The sequence below is a fragment of the Pocillopora verrucosa genome, chromosome 1 (assembly GCF_036669915.1).
Source record: "Pocillopora verrucosa isolate sample1 chromosome 1, ASM3666991v2, whole genome shotgun sequence".
Classification (NCBI taxonomy): Eukaryota; Metazoa; Cnidaria; class Anthozoa; order Scleractinia; family Pocilloporidae; genus Pocillopora; species Pocillopora verrucosa.
Window position 1 is genome coordinate 29,158,891 of NC_089312.1, and position 15,998 is coordinate 29,174,888.

Here is a 15,998-nt window from a genome sequence, read left to right on the forward strand (position 1 = left end):
GATACTGATGTGCTTTTGGCATCAAATTGACGGACGCAAAAGCAACGAGAACGTTGACTAATAGCTCTCTCTATATCATTGGCTCAGACTCTTAAGTGTAACAGATTTTGACGAAATACTTCTGTCGTCAGTGCTGAAGTTAACACTTGATGAACCAAATTACAAGGAAAAAGAAGTCCACCGACTTATACGTTAGACAAATTCTGGGCTCAGAAGGGCATTTTTTGTACTGTCTTCCCTTGCCAGATTTGTACGGGTTTGCATAAAATATATTCATATGCGTTATTGACCGAACGTGAGGTCAAAATGGCTATATATTGGCCGAGTTCTTTTTTTTTTGCGTTTTTATGGACTGAGACGAAGTCACGGTCCATAAAAAAGTAGAAAAAGAACGAGGCTAATATCCAGTAATCTTGACCATACAAGCTTAGTTAAGAGAGTTTATATTCTCTTGGCTTAATCATTAAAGGATTCATTGTATAGCAAAAGATTTCGCTTTGATAAGAATCAAGAATGGCCTGTTTATTTCGAGAGCCGATAGTGAAAGCCAACTGTGTTTGCAGCACAATAAACCCAAGAGGGTCGTTTATTTTTTTCTATGTATATATGCAAACATTGTCCAAAAGTTACGAACTTTGTAAGTTTTCTTGCGTGGGATCAATACGGGGGATCCCGAACGGGCGAGGGGTGGGCCCATCATGCCCGCTCAGGTGGCCAATCAGAACACAGGATTCACTTCATCTTGCCCGCGTGCGCTGCTAGCTATATGATAATGTGACTTGCAGAGCAAGATATCGACTGACCAATCATATGTTATCCCATTTCACGATCACAGGTCTCGACATGTTGCCTTTTTTCCACGCAAGAGTCAAATTGAACCATGGAGCTACACCATTCAACACATGATGGTCAGTTGACGGTCTAATGAACCATTCATTTTTTTCCTTTAGCCCCTTATGACGGGTTCATCAGTTTCCGAACCGAAATATTAGGAAAACATACATTTTACAGTTGATCTCAAGTTTATATTTCATTTTTTGTCTTCATCTCTTCTCCCCGCCGTGAGGGGAGAAAATGAATAGATAAATAGATGAATGAAAAAAGAAAGCTCAGCAGTTTCCACTTATAGTCATATGGTACATGAACTGATTACTGAGGTGGAGTAAAGCCATAGAGGGCTGGAAATGCAACACCCCAGGTTCAAAATTGAATAAATCAGGATAGTCATTCTTAAAAATGAACTCAAATGCTTCATTAGAATCAATTGACACTGAATAACATTGATGTGCAAAATTTCAATAACGCTACTGATAATAATAATTTTCTTTTGGATTAACATGTGACACAGCGAAATCATTCAAACTGCTCTAAAATGGTGCATCACTTCTAAAGACTATAACACGAACGATAACATCAACAATAGCTTGCTAGTTCATCATCAATTGCAGTCAATTTCTTTTCCAAAAAGTCTTAATGGTTACGTACCAATCGATTCCATCCTATTGAGCTTCCAGCCAAGCACTAGCCCACTTTGGGCTGGAAATAATTTTCTTCAACTTGATCAATAAACCGCTTTAAGGACCATACTTCGACTGCTGATATTTCTTATGTCTAGCAAGTAAAAAGACGCTGATTGATATCATAATGTGACATGTATACTGGTCAGCGGTTTTTTTGGTGCAACAGCTCTGCCACTAACATATCAATGTGGATGTCCGCCATAACAACAATGCACTGCAGGAGTTAAACGATTGCATTAAAGGCTTATTACATTTAGGACTAAATGTTATTACATTGAAGACTTTATTACATTTAGGACCAAATGTTATTACATTTAGGACTTTATTACATTTAGGACAGTTATTACATTTAGGACTTCAACACACGTAACATTTTAGCGCTTTTCATCGGGTGTCGAAGTCCAAAAAGACCACTTTAATCACATCGGCCAAACAGAACAAAGGTAAATGTCGCCAGTATCAAATAGGAATTCACAGAAAAAAAACACTCAAACGAACCGCCCGAACCGCAGGAAAACTCAAGTGACCAACTCGTGAGTGGTTTTAGTTCTACATCTGATTGGTTGAGCAGGTGGCCTAAAATATTTTACACCAATCATAGAGCGCCTTATAATAGAACCAATGCTCAGTACGAGATTACTTCCTGAAAACCCTTGGTTGACAAAAACTTGAATCCTTTACAACCTATCATCAGTTTTCATATTCTCAGTTCACACTGTTCTCTTTACATTTCCTAAGGTATTGACGAGCCGGAGAATTTGCTTAACAAACGACAGCTTCTTTAGTTGGTGATAATTTATTTTGTTCTCTTGACCTAAATTTTTGATTCAGGAGTGATATGGAGAGGAGAAATTAGTTGCTAGTAACTCTTAGGGGTTAAAAGGTTACAGCTGGAAGCTACTATTTCCAGCGCTACTTTGTCAAAGTCCGTTGTTAACAACTGAAAAAGTATTACCTTACCACCCATTCCACAAAAAGTGGGCCCAATGTCACTTGGAAAATCGAAAAAAATCAGTTTCACAGAAAGTACGTGGCGAATCATTCAATTTAAAGCGCAAATATCGAAGAGTAAATACCTCAAAAATTAGCACCAAAGGTCATATATTTCCGTAGTTATGAAACATTTTATTGTACTTACTTGAAAATCACTTTAGGCAAAAAAATCACCGATCTTTAAAATAATTTTCCACTTTTTTAAGTTCTCGTTTTTAAGTTATTCAAAATCAACGTAGTATATACTTAATACAGGGCAACATGTAAATAAAAATCATACTATTAAAGTGCTCTGCTCCTACAAAGAAGAAAATATAGAGATCTAAAAATAATTTAAACCGTCTGAAATTGTTTCTTTTTAAAATAAGTTTTTTATAATTATACTATATTCTTCTTCAGAGGAAGAAGAAAGAACAACTACGTTCTTTTACAGAAGCTAAGACCATGCCATTATATTCTTCAAGTCTGTTAGGACGTACGTATAGACCTTTTCTTGAAATTTTAATCATAAGCTTGGTAACGGAAGTTACAAAAAAAGTAACGGAAGTTACAAATGAGTAAGCTATGACCTGAAACTTGTTTAATACCTTAGCTGCCATATGGCACGAATTTTCACGAAGGAAAACATAAAACTAATCGCCTTCCTTTCAATAAACGTTACAATTAAACAATCTTCTAAAAAAAATTACATCATTAAATCTTCTAAATTACGGCATTTGCATATCAAACAAATATTTTATGTCAACACAGTACGTAAAACCCTTTCTTGTTAAAAAAAACCTTTCATTGAAGATATGAATACATGAATCAAAATAGTTTTAAAAGAAAAACATGACTAATACTTAAAAAGCTATCTGTTTAATTGATTGACTACCAGTAACGGTAGTTACAAATTACTGATTGGTTGATAGCCAGCCATCAAATAGATCTGTGATCATTTGGATTGTCTGATCATTAAAATGGAAGTGGCGATTTGACCTTCCACGAGACGAGGGCTCTTCAATGACTCCCAGAATCTTGTCAAAGTCCACCCATATTTCATCTGGGCTAGTTGGCCACCTGAAGCTGATTGTGAAGAGTAGGTCCAATTATGTCACGCAACGATTCAGTTTTATTATTTAAATACGCCGTTTAAAATTGGTTTATTCATAAATATCTCTAAACGCCTACAGCTTAAACATTTAGATATGATTATTTTTACGATATATTCTACTCTGATGTTCAAAATTTTCATTCTTGTGACTCCAAAACCCGTTTTAAGGCCCTAACAAGCCACTTCCAGTTTTTGTAACTTCCGTTACATTTTTACTGTCTGACAGAAAACGAGGCTTTTAGCCAAAAGAAAACGTCAATGCAAATAAATTTTGTATGTACATCATATTGATACTACTCACCTTTGGATTTTGTCAATTTCGATGAACGACTGACAATGAAAAATTGAGAAATTTGTAACAAACGCTTCGGTCTTGGCGAATGTGTCGCAATACGGCAACGGAGGGGTTGTTGCGTAACACTGGAATGTCAATAATGTCAGTCATGTTTATTTTGCCGCGACTTTAGACAGCCAGATGATGTTCCAAAGTGCAACTCAACCAAAGGACGCGTATTTAAGATATTCCAAAATAAATGGTAACGGAAGTTACAGTAACGGAAGTTACAGTTTGAGATCTTTTGTGCCTCCACTTCTTTCCAAGACACAAGCCAGTTAATATAAGTCTGTGAGCTTACTGATTGTAGGTACCTTCGTACTTGCACAGAACATTTTGAAGCAAAGGAACTTTTGTTTTCGCTAAACACTGGTAACGGAAGTTACATTCTTAACCATACGGTGCTCTTCGGCCTCATTCAAAGGGAAGTCTATCATTGCCACTTGTAGAAAAGGAGGTGATGACTTAAAATATTGAAACTGCGATGAAACAATAAGTAATTGACGGTAAGAAGAGATTATACAGGGATTTCTAACGCAGTTAAATTACTTTTCTTATTTCGGTAACGGAAGTTACAAAGAATTTGTGGACATCAATTCTGTGACTACTAAAATCGGACTAATGCAGTGCACTATGAAACATCAAAATTTATTTTAAGTTCATTTACTATTGGACGGTTTACACATATCGAATGTTTACCCGGGGATCATTCAGAGGTTTATAATCAAGATGTTTGTTCTACCGTTCCATCGTGGACACTGAAAAAAAGTACTTTTAGGGGGTTTTGAGCTCCAAATGCAAAAAAATGGTATAAGATACATACGACTTTGCATTTGGGGCTTTGAACTTACCATGTCTACTCTACCTGGGCACTAAAAATGTACGGCTATAACTTTTCTTGTGGCCTCCGCAAAACAAAGACATTGAAAATGGCTATTGGGCCCACTTTTTGTGGAATGGGTGTTACGCATCGTGACATGCATTCAGTCTACGATATTTTGCAGCTGTTTTTTTTAGTCTTTGTAGTCTCCCTAATTGAAGGACAGAAAAAGGCCAAAAATAAGAAGAATGAATTAAAAAGGCCGAGAACGGTTAACGAATTAAGGCAAGAGAAAATAATAGGACTTTATCTTCTCTCGACAGAGGAGACAAACACGGATCGCTAATCCGCTGAATTTCAAGATGCAGAAGTTTTTACATGGGTCCATGAAGTTATCGAGTTATATCACTGTATACGTTATTTCACAGGCTAACAGCAGTATCAGTCATTTCGACGAAACATTGATTTGCTTCTTCTTCACAAATTGTATTGCTTCTGAGATGTTGACGATTGTTATTTTGTGGCTGTAAAAATGTTGAAAGGCTATACGCTACAAAAACCAGCAGTAAAAAAATTAATCCAGTGTCGAGTTTCCGAAAAGAAGACGAAATAAACAATCGTTTTGTTGTTCATGGCAAGCTTTCGCCATTATTCGACTGTACTGCCCGATATTTGTTGGCGGTCTGACGTAAAAGGAACAGGTTACCTCAGTAAGTAAAAGGTTGACTTGTTAATATAATAGCTTATGAACCCTAAGTAAATTAGAAAATACAATTCGATAAGTTTCTTCTATGTTAGCAATGAAGCGCTTCCACAAGTGAAAGAATCAAACTGAAATTAACTGTGACCTTCTTGCATTTACGAGTAAAATCCGTCCTTTTCGAGACCCTTAACTGATATACTTCCGCTATACGTCACTGAAACCCACGTCAACAGATAGGAATAAATTTTGTTGACCATTGGCTAATAGCTATTGAATCATAATTCATTCTCTCCTCTTTGATTCAACTTAAGTTTTGCATAGATGTTATCTGAATATCTATTGTTTTAATAATGGAATATTACTTCTCTACGGAGTGTTAACATTGTCATCAACCTTTGCCCCAAAATCAAAGTTGATAAATAGCTTTTCAGTTCTCTATCTACGCAATGGATCATAAACTTTGATTAAACAAACGCTTTGCTCTTTATATTTAAATGCCATTAAGTAAGCGATGTTAAGCTCTTTTAAGATTCGACGTCAAACAGTTTTCCATTGCAAGGGACTCTTGGCGGTTCTTTACATCTAAATGTAAATATCTGTTTCGCGTACATGCTAATTGCTGTCAATCTATGAGGCGTCAAAATTGATGCGTAAAATCTATTAGCTGTTAATAAAGGGTTCTTTTATCAAAAGCTATTTATATTGCATTATATTTCAGATTAGTCTAGACAAAGACTCGTTTCTGGAGTAGGTATTTCTGACATATCTTCTTCAGTGTGTTAAATTAAGGTTGAAAGCTTTCGGTGTAGAATCGCAAAATCGGAAGTAGGTTATCGAAAGTTGAGATCAGTCTCCGAAGTTGCGTGATCACCCACATGCAAATGAAAGTGACGGTTCGCTTACCATTGTACACTAGTATCTTGGATACAGATGAAGTGTTTTGCTGTTTGGAACTCTAAAGTAATCCTTTGTTTACCAGAAGCCGTCTCACGGAGCCTTGATGATAAAATTATGCGAAATAATGTCTTGTCATGGTTCTGAGATGTTAATACCATCACAGAATGGCTATTTCAGCAAAGCAGCAAGGGACATCTGTTACGTGTGAAAGTCTTATAAAGACACGTCGATTAAATGAAACTGAATCCTTCCTCTTAGAGGAAAGACTTAAGGTCTTGGATAATAAAAAAACCCAAAAGAATGCTGAGTACAGAGTGGAAAAATATTCGCTTCAGAAGAAGATTAGAGAAATACAAAATGTTCGGAAAAATCCAGGAATAAGCCCGGAAAGAAGAAAGCTTCTGCGCTCTCAAGGGTACACTATCGACGGTCGCGCGGCCTTGGCTAGTTCTGAAGACATGCCTGTGGCTTATAAGAGATTTTCGATGCCTGATATGAACGGTAGAGACTCTCGTAGTCGTAGACGTCCCAGAGGTTTGAACTTGCGTCACAGCGAGCCTACTATGAAGACATTTTCTCAAATGACCCTTCAAGATGAAAGAGGAAAAAAGGAAGAAAGCTCAGCTGTAAACAAAGAACAACAAAGTGATCCTGCTGGTTCGGCGCGGGCCAAAGTGAGGCTACAGTTCCGTGTTATTGAACCTCCATGTCGACCTGGATCGCGAAGAAACTTTATCCAGTTGTCTGACGAGAAACTAAAGGAATTGAAAGAGAAAGAAGATAAAGAATCAAAAGAAACTTTACTTGACCCAAGACTAAAGTTAGATCATAGGGGTGTTATTGTGTCCCATAGACTGGTAAAATCTTTGCGTGACACATCACATGCAGAAACGATTAAAAGCAATGGACGGGAAGACAGAGAGACTGAAGAAAAGCGTCAAAGGGAAATGTCGTTTAACTCGGACACAAAGGCTCACACTGAAATCTTTGAGGATGGTAACACAAAAGAATTAGAGTCCAGATTTCAAATAAATGACAGGAAGTTAATATCTAAGTCGTGCGAGAGTTTGGATAGCATAACGGAAGTTCGTGTTCCAGACAGCCCTCCAGACTGTCTCGATAATGGAGTTTCATTGCTACAAAATGTGATTGCGCCCAGCAGCCGTGAGCCACATCATGATCACAAGTTAATCACGAGTAGAGAAGTTAACAAAGTGCGCAAACATGCTAGCACCAGACCTCCGGCGCGGTTGGCATTTGTTGATTCACCAGATTCAACTCCAGATGCAAATAATCAAAGTACTTTTAATTCTGAGATTGAATTACGACAACCGAAAGTGCATGGCTTACAGCACAGTAACAGTGTAAATAACACAGATATACAGCCATCCCATAGTGACAATCGAAATTTTTCTGAAAGTACGTCCACCGAAATTAAACAATCATCCCACCAAAAATTGGCAGAGAAACAAATAAGGAGAAGAGCAACCTTACCTCCAGGGAAGTTCCACGCCGTGTCAAGTCAAAATGATGTCACACTAAACCATGATGCAAGCAAAAGAGATTCTCAAAGGCTAAGCATACCTTCGCTGGGCACGGACGTTCGCAAGTCTAAAAGGTCCGTATTTACTTGGCAGCCCGTGCGAAATACCAAAGGAGACGCGGTGACATACGCATACGATGCGCGGCCGAATCAGTCACTTTCCAAAGGATATGTTACCATGCAGATGACCGTCAAAGGGAAGCAAGTTAAAGTACACATTCCAAAGTTTCCCAACGACGAATCCGAGCCGACTCTGGATCGTGCACGGAAAAAAGTATCAATTGCTCGGTTCCGACCTAGAACGTTACAAGAAATAGTAAAATCAAACGAAGAAGGAACATTACTGCAGAGACATGCAACTTAACGAAATCTATTCCGTTCGTTTTACTTCCGCTAGCTGATTTTGAAGAATTGTACTTTAGTTTTAACTGTTTTGAATCATTTATTAAATGCCGTTTGGAGAGAATGCCAGTGTTGTTTATATATGTATATTATTCTATGAATTTTTTGGTCCGGGGGCTTGACACCTTTCCCAACAATTTAATTTTCACGGTTCTATTCCAGTGACACGAAAATTCACGTGGTGATTGCAGCTCGTCGTTCAATTGATCGATAATTATTGAAGTCTACCAGGAGCCCATTACCCGGAGCCTCCATACCAATTGTACCCTTGAGTCAACCCTTTCCCGTGTCTTTTTATTTTTAGAACTGCTGTGGGGTTCTTTAATTTCCCGCGAAAACACGCTGACGTTCGCATAACACCCTAAAAAAATGGCGGCCAAAGACGAAGGCTGACCTATATTCCTTCTCTGCATGATACGAGCCAGGGTTGACTCAAAGTATGGAAGATGGAAGCTCCGGGTAATGGGCTCCTAAGTTTACATTAGTTTACTCTGCGAAAGACAAGTGTCTTGTCCAAGAACACAAAACAAAGTTTTCCTTTCCAGTTAAAATTAATAGGCGTTTGCTCTAAAATACTCCTCACGACTGCAGGAATTTCAGCACGACTGTTTGTTAGCAAGAAGGAAAGACATGCTTGCATAATGCATAGCCCCTTTAATAAATCCTTATGCAACGTAACGTATTTGGGATGTCGTGCAATTTCAATCGATGAGGATAACTGCTTCCTTACGTCTAATGCCCCGGAATTTGTTTGATCGGGAACGAGGCAAGTCAGCTGAGGATCAATGCGCATGCCCAGTTCCGTTCAGAAAGCAAAATGGCGGACGTGGACCAGTGGATTGATATCGCAAAACAATGTAAATATCTTCCAGAAAATGACCTAAAGGTAAGTTCAATTGATAAAAACGTCTTGGCATACTCGTGGTACGTCAAAATTTTTTTCACAATTGGATACTTTCTTGTCTTCTTGTTGGTAGAAACTTTGTGACTACGTCTGCGAATTGCTGCTTGAAGAATCAAATGTTCAACCGGTTTCCACGCCAGTTACTGTTTGTGGAGACATTCATGGACAGGTATCCTTACGTATTTATTCAACATGGAAATTTTCAGGATATTTGTATCAATAAAAGGAGGTGCATCGGTCTGTTTATGGAATACAATATTTGAAGATTCAACTCATCAAAAATTTTGCAATACACTAGCTCTACAATGCAGGGATAGTCTACTCACGTTAGGTACCTTTTTGTTTTCAAGTCTCGTCAATATCTATTGTTTTGATGACATAAGATTTAAAAAGACGAGAAGAGATGGCAATTTTTCTCGTACGTTGTCAAGATTTTTCATTATGTCCCTGCTATGTTGGTGTAAATACATTTTGTTAATTCTATGAATTTGACTTAATTAGTGTCATAGCCGACATAAGCTGGTATTTGAATACTCCTGTAAATTTGTATATTGCACAACCAGTCTGTGTATGTGGTTTTGTGAAAATGGTTATAGAAATTTTATTCAGATACGTGATAAACAATATTTAATTATTGGATTTGTCAATTCTTATAGTTTTATGACTTGGAGGAATTGTTTAAAACTGGAGGACAAGTTCCAGACACATCATATGTGTTTATGGTGAGAACATTTCATTTTACATAATTAATATTATCTATATCTAGGTTTCTTATTTATCAATAATTAATTACAAATCCATCCTCAAGAATGCAAATTAAAAAATTCCAAAACTAGTTTTGTAATCCTAAAAGGTATCCTAATGTATCCACAAATCTTGAAATCTAGAGATCCTATCAGTAATTTTCCCCTCCAGAGGTTACTCTCTTGATTATGAATTTATTCTGAAAATTTTACGATGAATTAAGGAAATACCTTGTGGCTGACTAGGCTGTCTTTTCTCATCACCTGTTGGCTGTAAAATTAACAACATGTGATGAGGATATGAGTTGGTAAATGGCCTACAAGGAACATAATCCTGAAGTTTGGATACAGTATTTGACGCTTCCTTTTTAGCATTGCAACTGTTGGTGCAATTCTTTTCCATATAAGGTGACTCGGAATCTGAGCTGATAAATGGAGTTGAGTGAACCAATCAGAACACTTGAAATGCAATATTTAAGAATTTGATAGTGTATTGTTATTGTATTGAGAATTCACATGTTGAATCTCACCTCTTGGAGTTTTATTTAGTAATGCAGCATCATTAAGTCATGCAGTGCTTTTAACAAGATTTGAAGAAGGTGATCAACTTGGTAAAGCACCAATCAGAGAATAATGTGAAAAACAACTTCCCTCTTGTTATCATGTTACTTCAATTCAGAACAAATTGGCTTCAAACAGTTTTTGGTGTTACTTTTGTAGATGATCATTAAATATTCATTTCCTGTATACTGATTGTTATATTTCTGATCAAAATCTTTCATTTCTGCTCCCTGAGTTTCACACTGGTTACTGAAATTTGAGTCAGTATGTTCTTGGAAACTCAAAATCTTTTTTCGTTGGAAATGTATGAAATGTATGGTGGAATATGTGATAGAAAATATCAATCATTTTTGTCAAAACTTGTTTATAAAGGTAAGAGTTGCTTGAAAGAACTCTAGAAGATCTCAAGGTGTGTTAGGTCTCACCTCATGAGTTTGCTTAAAAGTTTCCAAAGCATACCTGGCAATTCACAACAGAAGACCCGCCAGAGCTCTGGAGGGTGGCGGGTCTTATTGAAAGCACTGTACATGTAGGCTAAATGGCCCCCCTAATTATAGGTTTGGCTCTTACAATAAGTTATGAGAAAAAAAGAAGTTAGATGGGATTCACTGAACAAAGAAAGCTTGTCAGAGTTTTGAATGAAACTGAAAATGAAACTGTATCATATGTCACAGATTTTCCCATAATTATTCTGAGATCCATTTGGGGTTTGGTGAATTTACTTAATGAAAAATCAGTTATTACCTATAAAGTTTTATTTTCTTTGATTTTGTTTTCTTGAAAGTGTCTATGTGATTTAACATTTACATTGAAAACAGACATGCAATGAATTTTTTTTGTTGATATATTGAGTTACATACTCTTTCCTTTAGTGATATAATTTTTTTGTTTCACAGGGTGACTTTGTGGACAGAGGCTATTACAGCTTGGAAACATTTACCAGGTTATTGACTTTGAAGGCCAAGTAAGATGTTCCTCTCTATTTTAACTAGAAATTGAGCTAATGTATATATTGTACTTTGAGAGAGCAAACATGAAGTAGAGAAAAGTCCTTGTCACCAGAAGCAAACAAACTTGTCTTTCATCATTTTTCTCCTTCTTCACCTTATGACTTCCTGCTTGCTCTTTTGCATGTAATTTCAGCAATCAACAATGATCAAAGAAACATTATTCAAGGGTGAAAAGTTTCCAATAACCAGAAACATTTTTAATTCATATGATAATAGAAACCTTTGAGGTTCAAACCTAAGAGAGAGCTGATTTTTGCCCAACTTTTTGTTGAATAAACTGCCATTCATTGAACTGTTCCAGATGGCCTGATCGTATTACACTTCTGAGAGGAAACCACGAAAGTAGGCAGATTACTCAGGTGTATGGCTTTTATGGTAAGTTTGAAGCATGTCTCTAGTCTTTCATTTCAGCTGGGATTTTTTTCCCAGTTTTAGTACAAAAAAGTGCTATATTTTAATACTCATGACAATGTTCTCAACATGAAAAATGATTCATGAGAAAGATCAATAATTTGAAGAAACAAACTCTTGTAGTTTTAAAGAAAGAGCTGAATGAACCTTAAGTGGTCCAGATACATTTGATGTCTTTTTATTTTGTTTTTCAGAGGTGTTTTTTCAGAGGTGGTTTTGTTTTTAAGTGGTCCAGATACATTCGATGTCTTTTTATTTTGTTTTTCAGATGAATGTCAGTCCAAGTATGGAAATGCCAATGCCTGGAGATATTGCTGTAAAGTGTTTGATCTCCTCACTGTGGCTGCTGTACGTTGTTGTCACAGTCATTACATAATTATCCAGTGTTTTTTAAGAACAAATGTTGTTACATATAATTACCTAAAAATTATTTACCGATTGAATGTGGAGGTGAATAATTGTGTTAGTACATATCATGAAGGAACCAAAAATTAGTAGAGTTCTGTCAATATTCCGAAAACTGGTTGGAAAGTAAGCTCTTGACTTGTGATATTGTCTCCTTGGCTACTTAGAGGTAAATACTGTACTTTTTTTATCACCTCTGAAAAAGCCAATCAGCATGCCAAAAAAGCAATATTTACCTGTGTGGAATATACTAAATGTCTTAATCACCTAATTAATTATGTATAAATGTGGATTGCTATGGGAAGTTTGCACATCTGACTGCTTTCGTTGATACAGAGAAAAGAAGCTGGAGATTCCCTGTATTTGTTTTGTAAATATAATGACTTTCTACTAAGCATTTATAATAGAGTCAATTTGCCAACAGGTTATTGATGGATCAAGTTGTGTGGTCCATGGTGGGTTATCACCAGATAGTCGGACCTCTTGCATCATAGGTAAGTAGTGTGAAACACAGAAATTTTTTCTTTGTGATTACAACATATTCACCACGGTTTGTTTGTCACTTTTGCATTTACATGTAGGTTGATAAACATTATCTAGGTTCAAAGTGGAGGAGTATTGATTAAACTCTATTTGTCATTGTCCACTTATTTTACAGGTACGGACATAGATCGTAACATGGAAATCCCACACAAAGGAGCCTTTTTTTGTGATATCCTTTTGCGTGATATTAAGTTAAAGGGATGTTAAAGACTCTGTTTTGATTAAACATGGAACCACATTATGGAAACACTTTTCATTAAGAAAAAGAGAAAAACAATTTTTCCTTCTATGATTTTAAGCTCCTTGTTCCGCACATTACATAGTTTAAAAAAGCCAATACCTCATATAACACAATGACATTATATCACAATTGATGAATGGTTAAGAAATTCAAATAACACCTTGGAAAGATTCAAACTACAGAAGGAAATGCATGGGAATACCTGTAGAAAATTGAGTTGTTTTGAAAAAGAGTTCCAATGATTACAGTAGTTAGGGACCCTGACAGCAGTCAACTAGCAGAAACATTAATGTAATATCCCAAAAATGATGAAAATCACCTTGAAGATTAGAGGGAGACTTACCCACCATCATACAAGCCTAGAAGAGAGCATGTCACTTAAACAAACTAAAATACATCCTACACACTACAAAATATTTCTCTAACTTGTTGAACAAAGTAAGGTCCTTTAGTTCCCATGTAGAGACACAGTGAGAGCACTTAAGAATATCAAGCATGTTAATTAATATTACTTTACTTTTGCCCTGTTGTGGTTATCAGAAGCAGTAAAAAAAATTACGATGTAAACATTATCAGCAACAAACGATTTTAACTTCACGGTAATTGTCTTGTGAGTTGACTTGGTATTATTTGCCCATTGTTCTGACTCATAAATTGAGGAATATGAAAAACACAAGGGTCCCTGTTAGGAAGATCAGTCTTCTTTGATTAGGATTGCCCTTAGTAGAAGACCAGCAGGAAGAGAATAGAAAATAACTTACCTGACCAGTAGGTATGGGTCTCTTGGACCACCAGACAATGTCTGAATATGAGGAGCTTTCTGTTAAAATCACAGGCCAAGGAACTTGTTATAAACGTAGTTCTTTTAGTTTTTGTACAGTGTTACTCTCTTTGACATTATGTACATCTGGTGTGGTCTGATCCAGAAGATGTTGATACTTGGGCTATAAGTCCTAGAGGTGCAGGATGGCTGTTTGGGGCTAAAGTCACTAATGAGGTTACTGTTTTGAAAAGTATAACTATATTTTAGAGCTTTAGTTTAAGATTTTCCTTTGCTTGAAATTTTCCAATCTAGTTTAAGTTAAGCTTGCTTTGTTTAATTTATGATCATGCAACAACTACTGTAACAACACAGCAAAAATCGAAATGCCCAAATTTGTCTGCGACTATTTGAGCAAATTTTCATGTCATTTTTGAAGGACCATTTTTTAAACCAGGGTACACTAGACCTGTCTGTTACGCTGCATTTTCCTTGTTTGGCCAAAATTTTCATATTCTTTTTTGCATGTAAAAAAATAATCACAAAAAATTCTTCCTATTAGTGTCTCTTAATTTGGTATAATTTGTTCAAGAAAGAAAGAAGATCGGTGAGGAAACTTGGGTCAGTGATCCACATCATTGACACAACAATTATTGTAACAGACATGTGGGCCCCTTAAGTTTGAGGTTGTGGGAATGTTTGGGCAGAAATGATTGGTGTATTACATAAATCATGTAAAAATGTGTAGTTGAATTGACAATTTCATTTTCATTTTCCCAGTTTGTACACATCAACAGCTTGAAGGCTGATATGCTTGCTACCAGTTAGTCCATGAAGGATACAAGTACATGTTTGATGAGACATTAGTCACTGTTTGGTCAGCTCCAAACTACGTTACCGTTGTGGAAACATGGCATCAATACTGGCTTTCTCTGATCCTGACACAAGAGATCCCAAGCTATTTAAAGCAGTACCAGACTGTGAGAGGATTATACCTCCCAGAACCACAACTCCTTACTTTCTGTAAATAAGGAGAAGTAAAAACAAGATTTAATGTTTTCCCATCATTAAAGTCAAAAGCATGCTTTGTAAATAGTCCAATTGGGTAAAGACCTTCCAATTTGACATGAGGCACTGGAAACTTGAATAGTCCTCTTGAAAAGTCATGATCATTTTGGCCATTGCTGGACAAGTGGAGATCTCAGAGAAATGGTTTTGACAGCATTTAAGAGGATTTTGTATCATATGCATATTAACATGGCATTTTAAGCTTGTGTGGCTGTTTCTCTGAAAGCTTCAAATTGTCTTTGTAAAATCTTTTGTGAGCTAGCTGTGTATTGTATACATTGTTGAAGAGATACTTCTTCAATGTGAATTGCCAACAGTTTTCATTAGAGGTGTATAATCACATTATTATCCACCTACTGTAGTTAACAGTTAAATTTAAGTTAGAGTCACAGATAGTATTTCACTCATCCTAAGATGTTTTTCAGAGTTAAAACTAGTTGATATACCGAATTGAAATTTGGCATCCAATTTGAATTGCCATGTTTTGGACTGACTAACCTCTCACACATGTGATAATCCTTTTGTGTTCCACAATTCGGTGGGCATGTTTCTGAGAAAACATTCAAATTGGTAACATGACCTTTGAGATATGCTGTATTATTTCATTTGCTTCTTTCAATATTACCTCTATCAAATGTAGGCAGAAAGTAGATATAGGTGCTTTGAACATGTAAAATCTTTTTTTTTTCTAAATAACGAAAAAGCAGTGTTCTGCTGAGAATTGAAGTCTAAATGGAACTTAGTTCATGCTTGCATAGCTTTGTACTAGCAAAAGAGAATGTTTTAGGATAAATTTGATATTATCCTATTCTTAATCAAGAGTTTGCATAAAGTGTTGAGGGAGCAGAAGAAGAATTTTTTATTTTTCTTTAAAAGAACTTACCCACTGTGGCAATGGAAACCTTGATTATGGAGGAACAATGGGAAGGGGGTTGCAGTTTTTTTGTACCATGTTTTACTTTCTAACTCTTCATGTAATTGATTACAATATATCACGAAAATGAATTGATGTGTTTTTATTTCTTGAAGGAGATATTTAAAATTTGG

The 15,998-nt window shown here is 36.2% G+C and overlaps 2 protein-coding genes across 2 annotated transcripts; both read left to right on the forward strand.

The window, feature by feature from the left end:
* The first annotated feature begins 6,104 nt into the window (after positions 1-6,104).
* LOC131780931 (uncharacterized) lies at positions 6,105-8,362 on the forward strand. Its single transcript, XM_059097556.2, has one exon. The coding sequence runs from the start codon at positions 6,525-6,527 to the stop codon at positions 8,265-8,267; it is 1,743 nt and encodes a 580-aa protein (XP_058953539.2). The 5' UTR covers positions 6,105-6,524; the 3' UTR covers positions 8,268-8,362.
* A 742-nt stretch (positions 8,363-9,104) lies between these two features.
* LOC131780886 (serine/threonine-protein phosphatase 6 catalytic subunit) lies at positions 9,105-15,684 on the forward strand. Its single transcript, XM_066166066.1, is given in 12 exon segments — positions 9,105-9,191; positions 9,283-9,378; positions 9,866-9,931; positions 11,410-11,477; positions 11,825-11,898; positions 12,203-12,282; positions 12,764-12,833; positions 12,998-13,043; positions 14,024-14,120; positions 14,664-14,688; positions 14,691-14,774; positions 14,777-15,684. Coding segments are annotated over 12 exon segments (909 nt in total). The 5' UTR covers positions 9,105-9,122; the 3' UTR covers positions 14,911-15,684.
* Positions 15,685-15,998: the final 314 nt, after the last annotated feature.